The 19,783-nt window shown below is 35.4% G+C and overlaps 1 protein-coding gene across 3 annotated transcripts in view; it reads left to right on the forward strand.

Annotated features, from left to right (window-relative positions):
- The window catches only part of INTS6 (integrator complex subunit 6), a 109,756-nt gene that overhangs the window by 49,764 nt on the left and 40,209 nt on the right, over positions 1 to 19,783 (forward strand). For all 3 annotated transcript variants that reach the window (XR_009498632.1, XR_009498631.1, XM_059902495.1), the window contains exons 5-7: positions 9,476 to 9,659; positions 14,908 to 15,033; positions 16,456 to 16,610. Coding sequence is in view for 1 of the 3 variants with exons in the window: in XM_059902495.1 (XP_059758478.1) it covers positions 9,476 to 9,659; positions 14,908 to 15,033; positions 16,456 to 16,610 (465 nt within the window). In the remaining 2 variants the exon portion in view is untranslated. The remainder of the gene's footprint in view (positions 1 to 9,475; positions 9,660 to 14,907; positions 15,034 to 16,455; positions 16,611 to 19,783) is intronic.

The following is a 19,783-nucleotide window of genomic DNA, read 5'->3' on the forward strand; positions in this document are numbered from 1 at the left end:
CTAGATCTAGACAAGAAGGTGACTGAAAGCTAAGATTTGAAGAGGTGAGGAGGATGTACTACGCAAAAAGTGGGAAGGATGATCATGCCAGGTAGAGGCACTGTACAAAGGCTCTTTTCCCAAAAGGAGTATGTTTTGAGACTGAGGGACTAGAAGAAGGCTAATGTGACTTGGAGCATAAAAAAAGAGGGATCATTGTACAAAATGGAAAAGAAGCTTGGGCTTGACCACACAAGGGGTTTTGAGGCCATGCCAATTAATGTTATTAATATGAATGCAATAGGAAGTCATCCAAGGGTTTTATTTAGAGGTAGGGGGTGGAGGAATGAAAGACAAGTGGATGTTGGAAGACCAGTTAGGCATTGTTGCATTAGTTCTGACAATAGCTTGGTCATAGAGGTTGGTGATAGTAAAAGAGATAGAAAGAAGCAACAGTTTCAAGAGATATTTAGAAAGTTAAATCAACCAAATTTGCTGACATATATTGCATTTGGGGGTATAAGGAAGAGGGAGACGGCTTCTTGCAAAACTGGATAGATTGCGGTGCCATTCATTGAGCTAGGGAATCTTGAGAGAGTACCATTTGGGGTGAAGGAAAATCATGAGTTCAGTTTTGAGCAAACTGAGTTTGAAGTACCTTTGAGCCATCCAAGAGGAAATGGCAAGTAGGCAGAAGAATATTTTGGTGCTCAAAAGAAAGATGTAGGCTGGACGTATCCAATTGTAAGATATTATCTGAGTATAGGTAGTAACTGAAGCTGTGAGTACGTGGATTGAGGGTTTACAGTATAAACTGGCCAAGGCTTAATACTGAGCCTTGAGCGTCAGCAGCATGTAATGGCTAGTATTAGAGATTGAGGAGAGGGTCGGGGTGGAAGACGGAGGAGCAGCCGAAGAAGCAGAGGGAAGCCATGAGAATATTTCAAGGTGAAAGCCAAAGGAAGAGTGTCTTTCTAAAGAGTGGTAAATAGTTTTCAGTGCTGCTGGGAAGATAAATCTGAAAAATCTTCACTAGGTTTAATGACTCCTTTGGTTATCTATTTCTGTGTAACAAATCATCCTAAATCTTAGTGGCTTAAAGCAACAACAGTTTATTATTTCTCAAGATTCTGTGAGTTGGCTTCATTCATCTGGGGGCTTAGCTGGTGCTGGAACATCCAAGATGGCCTTATTTACATGTTGGGGGCTTTGGTGCCCACTGTTGCCTGGGTACCTTGCTTCTCGTCCCTGTGACTTCTGTCTCTCCATAAGATCTCTTATCAGGCAGTGGTCTAGTTCAAGCTTCTTTACCTGGCGACTGGCTCCCAACGGGCTGGCAGTGAAGCTTTGAGGCCTGTTAAGACTCAAGCCTGGAACACTTTGACCACACTGTCATCTACCACCGTGGCCAAAAAAAGATCTTTGATGACTTAGTGTGGGAGTTGTTTTAGTAGAGTTGGAAAGACTAGGAAATGATGAGCAGATGAAGAAGAATTCCTTATCATTCCCCTATATTTTCTCTAAACTTGACCCAAAATAGGCTACTAATTTCCTGAATGCTTCCTCTTTATTTCCTCACATGCTCCTTTCCGCTAAATATGATTCCTCTCTCTCCACCATATTAAAATCTTACCCGTTCTTTTTTTTTTTTAATTTTATTGGAGTATAGTTGATTTACAGTGTTGTGTTAGTTTCTGCTGTACAGCAAAGTGAATCAGTTATACATACACATATATCCACTCTTTTAGATTCTTTTCCCATATAGGTCATTACAGAGTTGAGAAGAGTTCCCTGTGCTATACAGTAGGTCCTTATTAGTTATCTATTTTTTTTTATATATATAGGAAAATCTTACCCATTCTTAAAGGCTTTCCTAAAATCTTCAGTTTCTCTCCTTTGTATGTTGCTCTCCAGCAATTCTGAATTTTAATTTTACTTTTTATCCCAGTATTTGTTATTTCTTGCCTTTTATGTTTTTGATCATGATCTTCAGTCTGCATGCCCTGCAATCTGCAAAAGGTTGTAGATTCTCAGTAAACTTTTCATTCTTCAAACTAACTCAGATGCTACTTCCTCGGAGAGCCTTTGCTGGTCCATCCCCCAGATAATCAATTATTCCTCTGTACCTCATGCATGCTTTTACTATTGTACATATCGTAACATATTATAATTATTTACATGTTCTTGAAGGTAGGAAATTGCAGTGTCTGCTGTGTTGCCTTTCATTAAATAATTCCTGAGTTATAGCTTGATTTGTGATCCCCATTCTTAATATTTAAGAAAAATGCCCCACATGATAACAATTAAAAATTTTGTATTAATAATGACCTAATTACTTCTTTGATACTGTGCCAAGTTCATTGATACTAGGCCAGTGCATTAAACTATAAAGACAAGTTTTGGTTTGGTGTGTGAGGTAAAAAATTTTTGCAAGAAAGAATATATGACCACACTCTTTGTATCTCTAAATTCTAAGGCTAGAATTTATGAGGTTGTATTCTGTGTGGCCTCAGTAGAAGTATGTCCGTATGTAAATTCTCATTGTGAATATTATACATGGAGCTCGATTCAGGAGTTGTTGATGGCTTCACCATATGGAATGGTTGTTTCTCTACCCCCTGCTGTAGGTGTTGGGCAAATTTTTGCAGCTCGTGTCTTTATATCCTCTGTGTGTGGGTACATACAAGGGACATAGAGATGAGCTGGTTTCACATATTGGGGAAGAACAATACTTCAGCTCTTGGAGATGGGACTAGCTGGTTCTGCGACCCACCGCAGATACGACAGTGGGACCTGTGTGTGTGTGTTTGCATCCGCATCTGTGTGTGGTTTGGGCTGGGGGCAGCACAGATGCTGTTGGCAGGACACTGACCGGTGCTTGTGCTCTGCAGCCCTCATTCCGCTCCTCGTACTGTACTGCTCTAGTCCTTTCCTTAGGCTGTGGGAGTGGGACAAATACTATGGGGGGACACAGAAAAGAGTCAGATCCCTCTCCCTGCCTTCTCTCGAACTGGAGAGGGAAAGGCAGTCAGGGAAATAGGTCATTAAAACTTAAGGTAGGAAGTATAATTATTAAAGGACTTACAATTTGAGTTACTTCAGTAATAGAACCAGTTGGCAGAATATCCAGCTGCGAGGGGAAACCTCCTAAGAGTTGGTACAGATCAGTCACCTGACTCTCATGATGTGATCATCATCCAGGAGTGAGTTAGGTTGTGTGCCAGGAGAAATCCGTTCGGGTCCTGAATTAAAAATGTTTTTGAAAGAAATTTCTTTTATCTTCTTTCACTGTTTGCTGACTTTTACTTATTTATTTTTTACATCCTGCAAATTTAAGAAACAAGTAATAACGTATGAGAATCCTGGTTATCTGAAGTTTTATAATTGATTATCTTAAAGTGAGCTAGCTAAAACGTTATCCAAATCTTACTTATTTGGCTTGGTAGAGTCCTAATTTATTTATTTATTTTTAATTATTTATTTATTAATTCATTTATTTTTGGCTGCTTTGGCTCTTTGTGGCTGCGTGTGGGCTTTTCTCTAGTTGCGGCGAGCAGGGGCTACTCTTCGTTGTGGTGCACGGGCTTCTCATTGTTCACGGGCTTCTCATTGCGGTGGCTTCTCTTGTTGTGCAGCATGGGCTCTAGGAGCACGGGCTTCAGTAGTTGTGGCATGCGGGCTCAACAGTTGTGGCTCACGGGCTCTAGAGCGCAGGCTCAGTAGTTGTGGTGCACGGGCTTAGTTGCTCCGTGGCATGTGGGATCTTCCTGGACCAGGGCTCGAACCCGTATCCCCTGCATTGGCAGGCAGATTCTTAACCGTGGTACCGCTAGGGAAGCCCTAGAGTCCTTATTAAATCCTGAAATAATGCCATGTTTGTGGTAGGCACTCACAGAATAACTGATTAAAATTTAAGTTGATCTTTAGTCCAGCCTTAGCAAAATCACAAATAATTAGGGTCTGAACCATAAACAAATATGAAACAAATTAAGGGGAAGTTGCACTATTATAAGTACATAAAGTTTGAGTATGCCTAATGATAGACAATCACCTTCCTAATCTGCCCTTTGTTTTTCATACCTATGGAGAAATAAATTGTATTCTTTTTTTTTTATAAGAAATTCAGGAAAGACTCAAAGGTGAAAAAGGGCAGTAAGATAGTTATCCAAAGGAAAGAAGGAAAAGTAGGGCAGTCTTCCTCAATTTAAATTGAAGTTATATTTCCTTTTCTGTCAGCTACTAAGGTAATTATTATAAGAAATCTGGAATGGTGAGATCAATAAAATTAACCATTTAAAATAATAATATAGAAAACCTCAATTGTATTCAAGTAAAAATAAAACTTGGTTAGTATAAAGTTTTCTGTGCTTATTAGTCCATTAGACCGAAGCTTTGCAAAGTATAATCTTATGAAGACCCTAATAAAGACCAATAATGTCATGGTTATGGGAAAGTTACTGTATCATTGAATTACACATGATTTATCCAGTTCTTAAAATTTGCAGTCCTTCTTTGATGCTCTAAACTTGATTATATAGCAGGGGTTATTTGAGTCTGTATTCTCCCTTGACACACAATCTTACATTGCAACTTGTCTCTGAAATGGGGATAATAATAGTACCTACCCCGTTGGTTTGTTATAAACATGTTATAAATATGAAAAGCTCCTAGAATGTTGCTTGACACATACATAGTGAGTGCTCATTATGCTAGCAGTTATTGTTGTTTATTTTTATTGTTGTTATTACCCATGTACTTGAGAACTGGAAGTGAATAGCAAGAGGGAGAAAAGTGCCTCTTTTCATCAAAAGAGTAACTGGGGGAAAAGCATAGGATTGTGCTTTATAAAAACAAATAATCTAAAATGTTCATAACATTTAGTAATTAGTGGTTCAAAATCACCAGATTGATTCAGAAATGGATGATTAAAATTTTTTTCTAAAAGTAGTTATTTTTATAATTAAAATTTTCTTTTTCCATTTAATAGAATTAGTTTATTTTTTACATTAATATCTCAACACTTGATTTTTTAAAATGCAGATTATGGTTTCAATAACAGGCAGCATAATGCAGTGTTTAAGAGCACAGCATCAGGGACCGGACTACCTGGGTTTATATTCTGTCTCCTCATCATTTACTGTGTACCTTCTGGCAAGGCTGTCTGTGCCTCAGTTTTTATCATTTGTAAATAGGAATGTGTAGTGCCTGCCACATTTGTTTATTTTGTAGATTAAATGAGCGTGTGTGTGTGTGTGTGTGTGTGTGTATACACACACACACACACATATATATGGTTTAGAACAGTGTCTGCCGTATAATAGTTACTACAGTATAATTGTTGTTGCTAATGACAGTTTTCTTTGCATCATCAGACATTTAAATTTGAGTACTCTCTTATTAAAGTTTCCTGCAATTAAGTCTCAGAAAGCAGCTTTTATAAAACTATTTTCCTGTCAGGTGTTCAGAAATAAAAATCCTAATAAATGTCTTGACAGCCAGTACTGTGATTTTCTATCTTCTTCTTTCTGTTTGTCAGCTTCTCCTTAAACACATCTCTAAACCAGTTCCTTTAGGAACATGATCCCTGTCCCCAGAAACCTTGGGAGTAGTGGGACCATATTTTATCAAGCATCTTTAAGTCCTCCGAATCCTAAATGCCTCATATTTGGTAGGGGCATAAAAAATGATGAGAGAAAGCAAACATAATTTTCAAGAAATATTCTGCTGTCTTACAGTATATTTTAATAGCCAGTGAAGTATAAGCAGAACTCTGTGTTAATGTCCTTATAAATGTCTGAGCTTTGGGGCTAGTGATTATATCTAATCTACCTTTTATTGAGTTGAGATGTGTATGAAGTTTTCTTGTGTTTAATTTTGTTATAAAATAATAACACTATTATAAAAGAGGTATAGATAACTGCTTGAATGGATCATTTACTGTGTTTTTTGCATATTAATATATTCTAATATTCTGGATGAGAGTAAGTGATACAAAAATTTCTGCCGTATTTGCTCATTTTAATTTATTTTTTGTTGAGGATTTTTAAAAATTTAGTGAATGGAAGAGAACATTGCAGAGAGTTAAGTGCAGTATCTTTTCTTCCCTTACTCAGTGTTATTTCCCTCCCTCTTCCCATCCGAGCAGCAACAATTATCATGAATTTGGTGTGTAGCTTTCCAGTTCATGTTTTTTTACTTTTCCTATTTGCGTATATTATACACATAAAACTACACTAAGTAATTGTTTAATAGTGCATATAGATGCTCTTCTCTATGTATCATTTTGCATCTTGCCTTAATTTGTATTACCTGATGATTAGTGTATTTGAGCGTCTTTCTACATATTTATAGGCTATATGAGTTTTCTTGGGTATTATTATTTTTTTTTGTTGCCCATTTTTAATTTTGGGAATTATCTATTCATATTTATTGCACATTTTTCTAGTGGTTAATTTTATATTTTTCTACTTGATTTATGTGCTATTTGCCTTGATTTTCAAAGTCTACATATTCAGAAAGACCTCCCTTGGTGATTATAAGACATAGCTAGAATTTCAACTGTAGACTTTAGGTTTGGAGTAATTCAACCCTCCTGAGAACATTTTTTTTTTTTTTTTTTTCTGAGAACATTTTTTCACTAAGGTTTTTTATCTTTTTCCTGTCCCTGTTTTCTTGCCATCACTCCTTCCTATTTTACTAGCGCATTTCAGCTATAGAGGAGTTTTTCCTGCCTCTTTGGTGATGAGGGAGGGTGGTAGTGATATGGAAGGCGGAAATAATAAGAAATAGAAAAATGAATAAAAATTTGACAAGTTTATAAAATTGATATTGCTATGTGTAAAATATGCTTGTGACCCTTGGCTTTTTGTTTTACTTGAAGTACATTCTAGACCTAGCATTGTGCAGCCAGTAAAAAGATAATGCTCATCATTATCTGATTAGGGGTGTGTGTGTGTGTGTGTGTGTGTGTGAGCATTACTTGATAAGTTGTGTGTGTCTGTGTACATGATTTGGGGTCTATTGTTGTCCTATCCACTAGTTATGTATACATGAGGCCTCTGCAGTGCTGTTATCCACTGGATTCTTGAGACAGGTCCACGTATCCATTACTTTCCAGAGCTACTGCATTAACAGTTGAAATCTTCTTCCTCCAGTGCCATTGGTGCTTCGATATTTATCTTCTGGCAGGGTGTGGTGATAGCCGCAAGGGCTTGGAGTTCCCAAGCTGTTTTGCAAGTGTCACAGAACCTTTGAGGTTAGAAAACCTTCCTCAGGGAACATCCTGGCCCAGATTTCTTAATTTAAGGGTCCTTCCTTATTATTGCCTCTGACTTCTGCCTTAAAAGTAGGATCAGTGCCAGGAGAAAAGCTCATGACTCTTGGCCATGGGCACGAAATCTTGGCTGATCCTGATATAGGAATCTTGCAGCAGATTCTCTTGACATGAGTCTTTTGGAGAGAGGTGCCACTTTAGCAGAGCTTTGCTAGGAACTCTCTTCTTAGAATTGAATCTGATTTTTTTTTTTAATGGTTTGATGTAAGTCATTGAAGAAACTTGAGTTCTTAAGTCAGTGTAGAATGACTTCAATCCCTAATTTATCAAGTTCAGAAATCTTCAAGGTGAGAAATAGAAAGGCTGTAAGCAATACAATTATGTCTTGTTTTTGACAAAAGTAGTATAAACTCTGGCAATTAATTTGGAAGTGATAATTTTATTTTATTTATTAAAAAAATTTTTATTAGAGTATAGTTGATTTACAGTGTTATGTTAGTTTCAGGTATACAGAGGAGTGATAATTTTGAAATGTGTTCTGTATTTTAAAGAAAACTCCAGTATTTGTATAAATCAATCCCTGAGTATGCTGATCCTGGGTTTCATTTCTTTTTTTAAGAATTTTATAAGTGATAAAGACTTTTGTTTTCCTAAGCACTATACCAGTAACACGTATTTCAAATTTTCCCGATTGTCTTAAAAATCTTTGCTCTTGATTGTTTTGTCTCTTATTCTCTAACAGTTCCACCAGCCCTCCCCACTCCCACTCTTTGCTTTTTCGTGCCATTGATTCATTGGAGAAACCAAGTCATCTGTCCTGTAACATTCTGGATTTGACTGATTGCTCCCTATGGTGGTGGATAACTTGATCCTGTATCCTCAGTTGTCCCTGTAAACTGGTGGTTAGAACTGAAGGCTTGGTTAGATTCAGATTCAACCATTCCTTCCCTTTTTCTTTCCTTCCTTTTTTTCAATGTTATGTACTTCACATTATGAGGCCCATATTGTTTGGTTGTCCCCATTTACTTACACTAAGACTGATGTGTGGATCTGTTGGTACCTTGTAACTGTTGGTTCAGAGGTACCCATTAGAATCACTTTAAAGTGTTTATAAATTCTTAAGAATCTTGGATTCTGATTGGGCAGGTCCTAGGGGCATGGGGAGAGACATAGATTAAAAAACACATGGAAGAAACCCCCAAACCCTCTACCTTTACTCAGATGTAGTAAGAATCATTACCTTTAATACATTTAATATGTAACTAGAGTGATAAAATTTACTTTTAAGCAAATGCTTTGGGAAGATATGTTTTGTATGAAATGAAGCATATTTAAATCATTAACTGTGGAGGTGTTTGAGGCTACTGTGGTGTGGTAGAAAAAAAATACTGACTTGCGGGACTTCCCTGGTGGCGCAGTGGTTGAGAATCCGCCTGCCAGTGCAGGGGACACGGGTTCGATCCCTGGTTTGGGAAGGTCCCACATGCCGCGGAGCAACTAAGCCCGCACGCCACAACTACTAAGCCTGTGCTCTAGAGCCTGTGAACCACAACTACTGAAGCCTGTGCTCCTAGAGCCTGTGCTCCGCAACAGGAGAAGCCACTGCAATGAGAAGACGGTGCACCGCAACAAAGAGTAGCCCCCGCTCGACACAACTAGAGAAAGCCCACAAACAGCAATGAAGACCCAAAGCAGCCAAAAATAAATAAATAAATAAATTTATACAAAAAAATACATAAATTAATTAATTAAAAAAAAAAGAAAAAGAAAAAATACTGAATTGGACCTGGGAGGCCAAATCATTTATTGTCTCTGAGGCCCATTTTTTTTTAAATCTAGAAAATAGGAACCCTAAGATATTTATCATGGGGTTGATTTAATGATTAAATGAAATGATTTATTTAGAAGCAGTCCAGCACCTGGTGGTGAGTTATGTTGAAATCTGAAAAGCATTACAGAAATAGATATTTTTCAGTTGAGGTCTTCTTTGAGTAAAGCTTAAGAAAAGTGAAGTAATAATATCTTATATGCTATTTTATATATATATATATATATATATATATATATATATAAATAAATAAGCTTTTGTTTTTGAGCTTGTTTTTTTTGAATGATAGGAGACTCATGACTCATGATGTAGTTTTAATATGTGTCATTAATGTAGCCTTTTTGGGAGAAATAGTGTTGGAAATCTTATTGTTTTTTATTTCCCCTTACTTTCAGCTCCATTTACCTCTTAATTCTCCTTTGCCTGGAAGCGAATTGACCAAGGAACCTTTTCGTTGGGATCAGAGACTCTTTGCATTAGTGTTGCGGTTGCCTGGCACGATGTCAGTAGAATCAGAACAGTTGACAGGTGTGCCTTTAGATGACTCTGCAATCACACCAATGTGTGAAGTGACAGGCGGTAAGTTCTTTGCTGGCAGTAATTCAGTGACTTAAGCAGAGTTTATCTGAATGTTTTAAAATGTGCATTTCAAAATCTCCATGTTTGTTTTTGTTCAACAAATTAATATTAGAAGTTAGTAGACATAGATGGTTTTAAAACTACATTGATGAAGGTCTTTGATTCGATTTGAATAGGATGTGAATACTATTGGGTCTGATAATGCATGATATTTTTTTCCTAACCATATAGAAAATGCTGGTATTTGAAGTTGTTAAACTTATTTTCTTACCTACAAAGATTGCTAATGATTTACAAATGCCGTAGAATTATTTTCTCTGAAAAAATGTTTTGAGAATCATCTCATTATCCATGTAATGATTAACGCCTGGTTAAGTACAGTTTTCCCCAGAGGCAAAGAGGAAGCTGGATAGGTTAGAGGAAACAGGTAGTGAACTCTCAGCCAGTAAGTCCGGGTGGTCACTGTGCTCAGTGAACATTAGTGAAATGCTTGAAACAGAATATGTAAGAGGCTCAGAACTTTTATAATGTGGAATTGGTTAACAGGTGGCTTAAATTCATATGGATATGTATTGAGTGCCTACTGTGTACCAAGCACTGTTCCATGCTTTAGGACTTCCATAGTGAATATGACAGGCATGGTATTCTTGCTTTCATGGTGCATTTTAGTTCTTGCTTAGGGAATTTGATACTAAAATGTCCAGGTCTGGCATACCACTATTTTTCATCAGTGTCAGGGGCTGTGATATAGTCTCCATACACTGTCAGTGCTCTATTGAGAGTCTATCATAGCCAGCTATGTAAGTTAAAGGAAAATATAAAATCTAATTAATATTTTAGGTGCCTTTCTTCTAAAATTCTGTGGATTTTGGAGATCTGCAAATTTCACAGACAAAAAGGGTATCCCATATAGATAGGTATGTGAAGAAGATAAGTTAGAAGAAGATTCCGAAATCACCGTTGGTAATATCTTTCAGTGACCCAGAAAACTTAGTTGGTCAAGGAATTAGGGAGCTTTCCCCAGATATACATCCTGAACCTCTTCTGATGTAGTGGTTTATTTACCTCTCTTCATGCTCCTGCTAGCAATAATGGGAAACTGCTCAAATGTCACTCACCTTTCCGTATTATATGAATAGTATGTTTTCTTCTTTATTTTCAAAGAATGGTGACTAAAAAAAGTTTTGAGGATAAAACACCAGAAAAGTAGAAATAACAGAAAAGCTAACATCCACTGGTGTTGTACTATCCAAATATGTAATCACTGCTAACAATTCTGTGCATTTTTAAACTTGATGATAAGAGTAGTGTGTGTACATTTATTTTTTCCATTATAGAACAATTCATGTTCATTAAGGAAAAATTGGAAAGAAATTTGCCTGTGTTGCAAAAATAATTAATATTTTGTTATATTTTTAATGTATACTTTAAAAATTATATAATTGTCATTGTAAGCATTTTTCTTTTATTATCAGGTAATTAATGAATACTCTATGCCAAATAACTGTTTTTGGTTCTGGGAATACAGCAGGAACGATAGACAGAAAGCTTACATTTTTGGACTGTGTGACAGATGAAATCATGTAAAATGAATAAATAATATTTCAGAGAGTTCTCCTTACTATCAAGAAAAAAAAATAGGGTGAGGGTGCAGAGGGTAATGAGGCAGAGAATGAGTATTCCTGGGAAGTCTTTTGAGGAGGTGACTTTTTCTTAATCATAAACCTAAAGGATATGCTTACCCCAGTTTGAATCAATTTAAAATACTGCATGTCCTTGGAGATTATTATACTCTTTGTCTGAAGGAGTAAATAAAACAACAATTATTTATAAATTACATTTGCATATCTCTAACCTTGATGTTAAAGTCAGTTGTTTGAATAGGGATTAAATCAGCCCTGGTTGTATCTTAAAAATATTAATCTCTCTAAAATTATTGTTACAGCATGTTCATCAACCCTCTGTATTTTTTAGATATTTTAGTTCCAGGTATACAACATAATGATTTGATAGTTGTATACATTGTGAAATGGTCACCACAGTAAGTCTAGTTAGCATTTGAACAGAAATCTGAATAATGGAGTAAGCCATACGAAGATCTAGGTAGAGGAAATAATAAGAGAAGGAACATGCCCCATGTATTTGGGAGCAACAGGAAGGCTGATATGGCTGGAGCTTATGTAGGGAGAAGTAGAGAGTAACAGGTTTGTTTAGAGAGGTAGGCAAGGGCCAGGTATTGAATAGCCTTTTAGGCCATAATAAATATTTTTTATTTTCCAAGTGTGATGAGAAGTCATTGGAGGGCTTTTTATAGAGGTGACATCTGATTTCTGTTTCTGAAAGATCACTTCAGCTGCTGGATGAGAATATACTGTAAAGTGGTGAGAATGGAAGCAGGGAGACTAGAAGAGATGATAGTACTTTGATCTAAAGTGTTAGGTTTGGAGGTGGTGAGAGGTGGTCTGATGGAAAGGAGAGACTGAGGGCAATGAGGGAAGAAGGAATCAATCAAGGCTGATTCCTAGATGATTCAGTTGGCCTGAACAATTGGAGGTGAATGGCTATGCCAAGTATTGAGATGGTTACTCAGAGGAGAAGCAGGTTTGGGAGAGGCGCAGGTATGATATCAAATTTTAAAAATGCCTAATAGACATGTTGGTGGAAGTATTGAGGATAAAAAGCTTTTTATAAAAATTGTAAGACTTTTCTAGATTAAATAAATTTAACTTTCTTAACCTCTATAAAGACTGTTGCCCAACTTAGAAATGTTCCTTTTGTCTCTTATCCATTTTACTAAAATGCTAATCTAGTATACTCTGGGGGAAAGTTTTTTTTTTTTCCTTTGTTTCACTTTACTGCCTTCAGACTCACTATGTTTAGATTTTTTGGGGGGATCCTCTAACCACAAATGAGCTAGCTTCTTGACTTGAAAGTATGTGCTTTTCTCACAAATATTATTAGTGATCCCAGAAACTTTATCCTTCAATACAAGGTGTTATACATTCCAAGAGGTGAGTTTTGACATAAAGAATAAGAGAAACATGACATAGGTTATAGGTTCACTTTGTAAAGATGGCAAAATTTGCTTTAACTTTCAAAAGAATTAATGAAGTTTTGTTATTTTCTAAGTGACTCAAGTTTATTTTTTCTCCAATTTTCATAAAATGTCTTTGTTAGTAATTTTATTTCATGCTAAGATCATAACTTCTTTACTTATATTTTCCTAATCAATTAGTTGATGACACAGGTTAGGGGAGTAGAGAGGATTGCCACAATTTTATACTTAAGAACTTCTGTTTTTTATTAACATCTTGGGAATATGCTTAAATATCATGAAATAAGATATTGAACCTTTATATAATCTTCTAAATACTTCTTGTGTTAAGACCATCAGCCTTTTTATGTATTGTTTTATGTACATGTTTAAATTGACTCAAAAAAATTTTAATTTGCCAATTCTTTCAAATAAGTGTGGTTCCATATAGGCTTTCTATTTTAAATATTGATTTCAAATTAACATCATGGTTTTCAGGGAAGAAGGTATATCCAGATGAAAGTGTCTAATACCTTGTAAGGGTTTGAATCTTGGCTGCACTACTATACTAACTTGAATAAATTAGTTAATCTCTCCATGCTTTAGTTTTCTCATCTGTAAAATGGAGAAAGTAACCAATACAATTGTTGCTAGGATTGGATAAATTAATAGAGTGATTAGAATAGTGCCAGGTACATAGACACTCAGTAATTGGTGGGTATTTTTATAAGTATGGCTCTCGTTGTATTCAGGTAAGCCATTTGTTATGTGATACTTGTTATTCTAAGCTGATTCTGAGGATTTGAATCACTCTACTGCCTAATGTTCTCTTTTCTGAGTAGCCTTTAGCAAATCACATGTTGAGTATAAATTGATATGAGTAATTTGATATGTCAAATATAATAATATAACGTGTTTGGTAATAATTGGTTGAATTTCTTAAGGAATAGGACTTTTCCATATTGAGCTTATTGCAAATAACATTGTAAGATGTTTGATTAAAGATTTTTAGTTGTCATGGTTTTCAGCACTGGTCTAGATCAGTACAGATAATAGGAATATAAGTTATATATATAATTATAAATTTTATAGTATCACATTAAAAAGAAACTGATAGGGAATTCCCTGGCGGTCCAGTGGTTAGGACTCTGCACTTTCACTGCCGAGGGACTTGGTTCAGTCCCTGGTTGGGGAACTAAGATCCCACAAGCCGAGTGGCGCAGCCAAAAAAAAAAAAAAAAAAAAAACCCAAAAAACTAAAAAGAAACAGGTAAAATTAATTTATATAATATTTATTTACATCAATATATACAAAATATTTCAACGTGAAATTGGTACTTAAAAATTATTCAGATATTTTACATTATCTTTATATTACATCTACAAAATCAGGTGTGTATGTTATAGTTACTGTACATCTCAATTTGGACTAGCTGTGTTTCAAGTTTTCAGTAGCCATATGTGTCCAGTGGCTGCAATATGGGACAGCACAGGTCTAGATATATTTATTGAAAACTCCCTGTTTAAGAAGTCTTTTCACTGGTATTTTTTCTTAATCACTAGCATTTTAATGCTTCTGAACTAAAAATTTTATAGGTTAAAATATTCAAGAGGGAAATTCACTTAAGATAGGTAATTTCTAAGTATGTAAGCCAAATGAAATTCAGAAAAGCACATGCTACTATCTATATATTAAAGTGCAAACACTTAAAATATGCAGTACCTGCCAGCAGATCAATTAAATAATTATTGAGTATCATCTATGTCCTTAGCATTAATCTTTAGTGATAATACTTTTGTTAAGCAGGAGTAAGATTTTTGGGGGTTAGTTACCAGATGTTGTATATGTGTAATAAAGATAAATTGTGTTGGAAAACAGTTGGAGATAGTTTTTTATATTTATATATATTTTAAAATCTCATTTCATGTAATACATTGTGTATATATATAATGATTTTTTTCATTGTGGTTTGTTCACACAAAGATTTCTATTTTCCACATACCTTTAATTACAAAAAAAATTTACATACTCTCACAAAATGGAATTGTTGATTGATTGAAGATAGCTATTTTTGTTTTGTTATTCTTCTATTAGATAATGAAAAAGTCAGACTTTATCATTGAACTTTTGTTATTCAGTATTGTCAAAAACCCTACTATGGTTCTTTTTTGTTAAAAGTAGGAATTTTTGCAACTTTTTTCTTTTTATTTCAGGCCGTTCATACTCTGTATGTTCTCCAAGAATGCTTAATCAGTGTCTGGAGTCCTTGGTGCAGAAAGTACAAAGTGGAGTGGTAATAAACTTTGAGAAAGCAGGACCAGATCCTTCCCCTGTAGAAGGTATTATTGTACTTCCCTTATAGACATTTTAAACTGGATTTATCAAGTATTCAACTAGAACTGAAAAATTATTATGATTTGGCCTTGTCAATGTTAAGGCCAAATTATTAAGATGACAGAACAGCTGTTGGTAAAGAGGGAAGATTAAATAGGAAAGTCAAGGTAATATGCTAGTGGTTTGGTAGCATCGCCTTTTTATATTGGTTGTTCATAGCCTGAAAATCTATAAGCGCCAAAACCCTTTTTAAACATTTACAGATTAGCATATTTCCTTTTTAGTGTTGTAATGCTGACTCTCTGCAGTATATATGCTTCTTCCATGTCCCTTAATTCACAAGTGTTCAACCCTAAGTGTTTATTTAATTCCTTAGCTACATTTTTTCTAAAGATCAGACTGATCAGAGCCAAATGGTTGGTGTGGTTCCCAAAATGAGAAACCAGCCTTTGCCATTCAGCTTGATCCTTTAAAGTCTAGCTGAGCCCCACCTGGCTTTATGCTAATATTTTGTGATCATGAACTATTTATATTAGCCAGAGGGTATAAGTTTTACCAGAACCAATGGACAGTTTACATCTGGACCTTCTGCCTTGTATGATGTAGCTTATGACAAGAATTAGAAAGTCATTAATGGCACTGGCAGAGGTGATCCACTAGAGTGGGTAATTGGGAGAAGAGAAAGGTCATAGAGATGAGAAAGTGGTACCCTCAGAAGGGATTATAGGGAAGGAGCAGAAGATGGTAAGATTATATAAATCGCATACTGTGTCTGGTTTAAAAAAACAAACTTAAAAAAAATTTGAATTGTTACACATGGAATATATTTATTTTTAAATTATTTTAGGACTTTTGCTTAGAGTTAGGCACTAAGTAAATGTTTACTGAACTGTTAAAGAGAGTTACTTTTTCTAGAATTGTTTTAGATTAAAGGTAGGCACCTCAAATCTGGATTTGCATATTAACTTTTCATTTTAGTTATTAGGCTTTAGTTAAAAAGATTGATTTTAAAGAAATATTCATTTAGCAACACTTACCTAGTATTTACTAAGCCAAGCATGATGGTGAAGAAATTGAGTGTTTGCCCTTATCATCTAGTGGGGAAAACATGTCATTCGTTAAACAAGTATCTGCCGTAAAGTATGTTTTACATATTCTGATTGGACAAGCAAAAGATGCTGTGGGACCTCCTTTCACCTATTGAACTCATAGTTGGAATGTGCTGATGTTACTCTCTAGTGAATTCTGATGTAATCTAAATGTTAAGCCTTAGTCATGATAGTATTCTACCATTTAAGAAAAATAGGAAAATCCAGAATTGAACAAGTATTAAGACATTTTTACTAAGTAATAGTAGATATAATTTAACTGCTTATGTTTTTCCTTTAATGATATATACTTTCTTTACTTTGATTTCTTTGCCGTAGATGGGCAGCCAGATGTATCAAGGCCTTTGGGATCTCAGCCTTGGCATAGCTGTCACAAACTCATATATGTCAGACCAAATCCTAAAACTGGGGTTCCTATAGGTCACTGGCCTGTTCCAGAGTCCTTCTGGCCAGATCAGAATTCTCCAACACTAGTAAGTACCAGAGAGACTGTGACTTTGTAATAGTAACCGTTAACTGCTTTTCCTACTAGTTTTAAGTGCTCCTGTCAGTTAAAGGTGTGGCTGTTGTATAGGAATTAGACAAGCGCTGTTACTTGCTTTAGTGTGCTGTATTGTTCATCAGGAAGTGACAGAGAAGAGGCATCTGTCTCCTTTAGAATCTAACACTATGCTTATGCTTTTATTATTGGCCTCTGGTTACAGAAGCATAGATATAACAAGAGCTTCTGTTCGGATTCTAAATCTAATGTAACATGAGGATTTCTCTCTGGGACATAATATACAGTTTAAATGAAGGCTTAGAAAATAATTCTGATGGTTTGCCTGCAATCTTTTAGGACTTAGTCTTAGAAATTCATGTTGACTTGCATAGTTTTAGTTATAGTCAGTGTTTTCAGTCTGGACGTTAAAGGTAGCAAAGATTTTCTGGTCTTGTTTATAGGAATTATTTTTAGAAACAGTGAGGCTTGTTGAATGATCCTGGTGAATTATCAGTGTTCACTGTATGGTTCTTATAATAATAGGGTAAATTTATGCAAATATCTATTAAATCTTGTTAATACCCTTTTTTCAGATTAGTGTTTTTTGTAGTAACTGAGGACGCCATGGGATATGACAGTGGTTCTTTTGATGTTACCCTTAGAAGATAAGAGTTGTATTTCAAAGATCATTAAGCAGTCTTTAATAATGTTTCATGCAGCTATCATTTATGAATTAAATTGAACTCTTTTTGAAACCTTTTATGCTTTAAACCGATATCAACTCTTTAGGATAATTTTTACTTTTATTCTGTACAAGGTCTATAAAGTGATATTTCCTTTATTCATTAGGGATTTAATGTAGTACATGAAATTAAGTTTTTATACATTTCAGTGAGGTATCTTCTCTCTTTTTTGGATTGAACCATCATAGTTTTTTAGTCTGGCTTTAGAGAAGCTCTCAATTTCTTTGGTCATATTACTTTCTCTTCTAGAGCCCTTTCAAAATTCTTACAGAACAGATATCATATTTATATGAAATATTATATTGTTGGTTATTCATTCTACTATATTTATTTAACACCTACAGTAGTACATATGGTACTTGTTAAGTCCTAATAGGAAGAAATCCAAAACCAGTATCACAAGCATTATCTATTAATATTGCTCTAGTGGTCTATTACAAATTGTTACAAGCCATAGAGGATTTTGAAGTGTCGGTAGGATTTCAGTTGGAGGAGGAAACTGTGTGAGAAAAAACTATGGAAGTAAAAAAGAACAAGGTGAATTTAGAGGAATGGAAAGTAACTGTGAGGATAGGTGGGTCATAATATGTATGTAGGACATTGAGAGTACTATTAAATAAACCGAATTGCTCATGACTTTACATGCAAAGTTAAGGAATTTGAGCTTTTCTTAATAGGGTTCATAGAACTGAAGACACTTTTAACAGAGTGTTCCTTTAGGAAAATTAATCTGGTGGTTGTTACATGAACTGGAAGGTAAGCTATTTACCTAGAGGGCTATTGCTTTGGTTCACTTAATATAAGAGTTTGAATTAAAAGATGATGGAAGAGAGAATGATAAAAAAAAAAGAGAGAGAATGTTAGAAAGAACTGGCAAAATTTAGTAACTGAAGGATATTTCAGGGGAAATGAAATTTTTACAAATAATAGTATTTCATATAAGAAGTATTGATACTGAAATTAAATGTGATTTATTAGAGACTGGTTCTGAATTTGAATCATGGCTCTACCATGATTAGCCATGTGTCTTTGGTTAATTATCTTCTCTAAGCCTCAATTTCCCATCCGTTAAATAGAGATAATAACTCCTATCTCATAGGATTATCTTGGGGATTAAATGAAATAATAAATGCCCCCCCTTTTCTTTTTGGATCTCAATATTGTCATCCAAAAAAATAGGTGAGTTTCACAGACCCATTCAATATGCTGTGTGTCAGGTACATGCTAGGCACAGGAGCAAAACAGTACTTCCCCTCTGGAACCTTACCATTCCATAGGAAGGTCAGCCATATAAACATAATAGAGTACAGTGTGCTGAGTGTCATAGGGGGCAGAGCAGAGCCCAGAGGAGGTGGTGCCTAACTGCCTCGTATGTGTTTGGGGTACATGGTGAGACTGGGTCAGGGAAGAAGTTTCTTAGAGGTTGGTACTTGCCTTGCCAGTTCAGTCTTCAAAACTTAGTTTGTTTGCATTATGCAAGGGAGAAAATAGTAAAGCAGCTTGTGATAACATATGAAACACCGGGGCATGAAAGATAATGATCTGTTTGGGCAACTGCAAGTCGTTTTGGTATGGCTGGAACACAGGGTGTACATGGTGTGGTGGTTAAAAGGCAGATGGGGACCGTATTGTCAAGGATCTTTGTAAAACAATATTAAAAGAAAAGAATCTGGCCCTATTTTTAGGTGGTTGGCTGCTATTTTTACCCAATAATTTGAGTTAGGAAAATTACATGATTATATTTATCTTTCATGGCCATGGGATTGATTGGAGGGGGCTGACTAATTAGGGAGACTAATTAAAACTGAACAGTTGTACTCATCTAGTCTGAGAAATGATGAAGGCATGAATTAGAGTGGTAAGAAATAGAAGGTAAATTTTTAGAGAGATGAGAATTTAACATTGACAGAGGGCAGTAACTAAAATAGTGAGCATCTGCCATGTTTATGTGTTCTGCTAAGTGGCTTAGAATTTGTGGTATCATTTAATCTAATTCTTTGTGACAGTTAAGTATGGAGGATAAGAGGGAGATATTAAGGCTAACATCTAGGTTTTTAGAACAGGTTTTGTGGTTTGGGGGTGAAATAATGAATTGGGTAATAATATATTTGAGGGACCTATAGAAAATTCAGGTTATGTACAGTAGGTAGTTGGATACATAAGAGAAATGAGAGCGATCTGGTCCCTCGACAGTGGATTTGGGAGCCACCAGTATATGTAGATAGTAACTGAGGCCAAAAGGAGTCCTATATAGCTATGAAATTTCACATTATTTCTTCATAGCTCATATTTTCTTCACCAGTCTTCACTTGGTGAGATTTTTAGGAAGGAGACTGTTAAGGGGGAAATAGAGTAACTTGTTGTTTTTTTCCTTTAAAGTATTGTGGTTTTTGCAGCTCTACAACAGGGCCTCCAAAGTAGG

This window comes from Balaenoptera ricei, chromosome 18, assembly GCF_028023285.1.
Source record: "Balaenoptera ricei isolate mBalRic1 chromosome 18, mBalRic1.hap2, whole genome shotgun sequence".
Classification (NCBI taxonomy): Eukaryota; Metazoa; Chordata; class Mammalia; order Artiodactyla; family Balaenopteridae; genus Balaenoptera; species Balaenoptera ricei.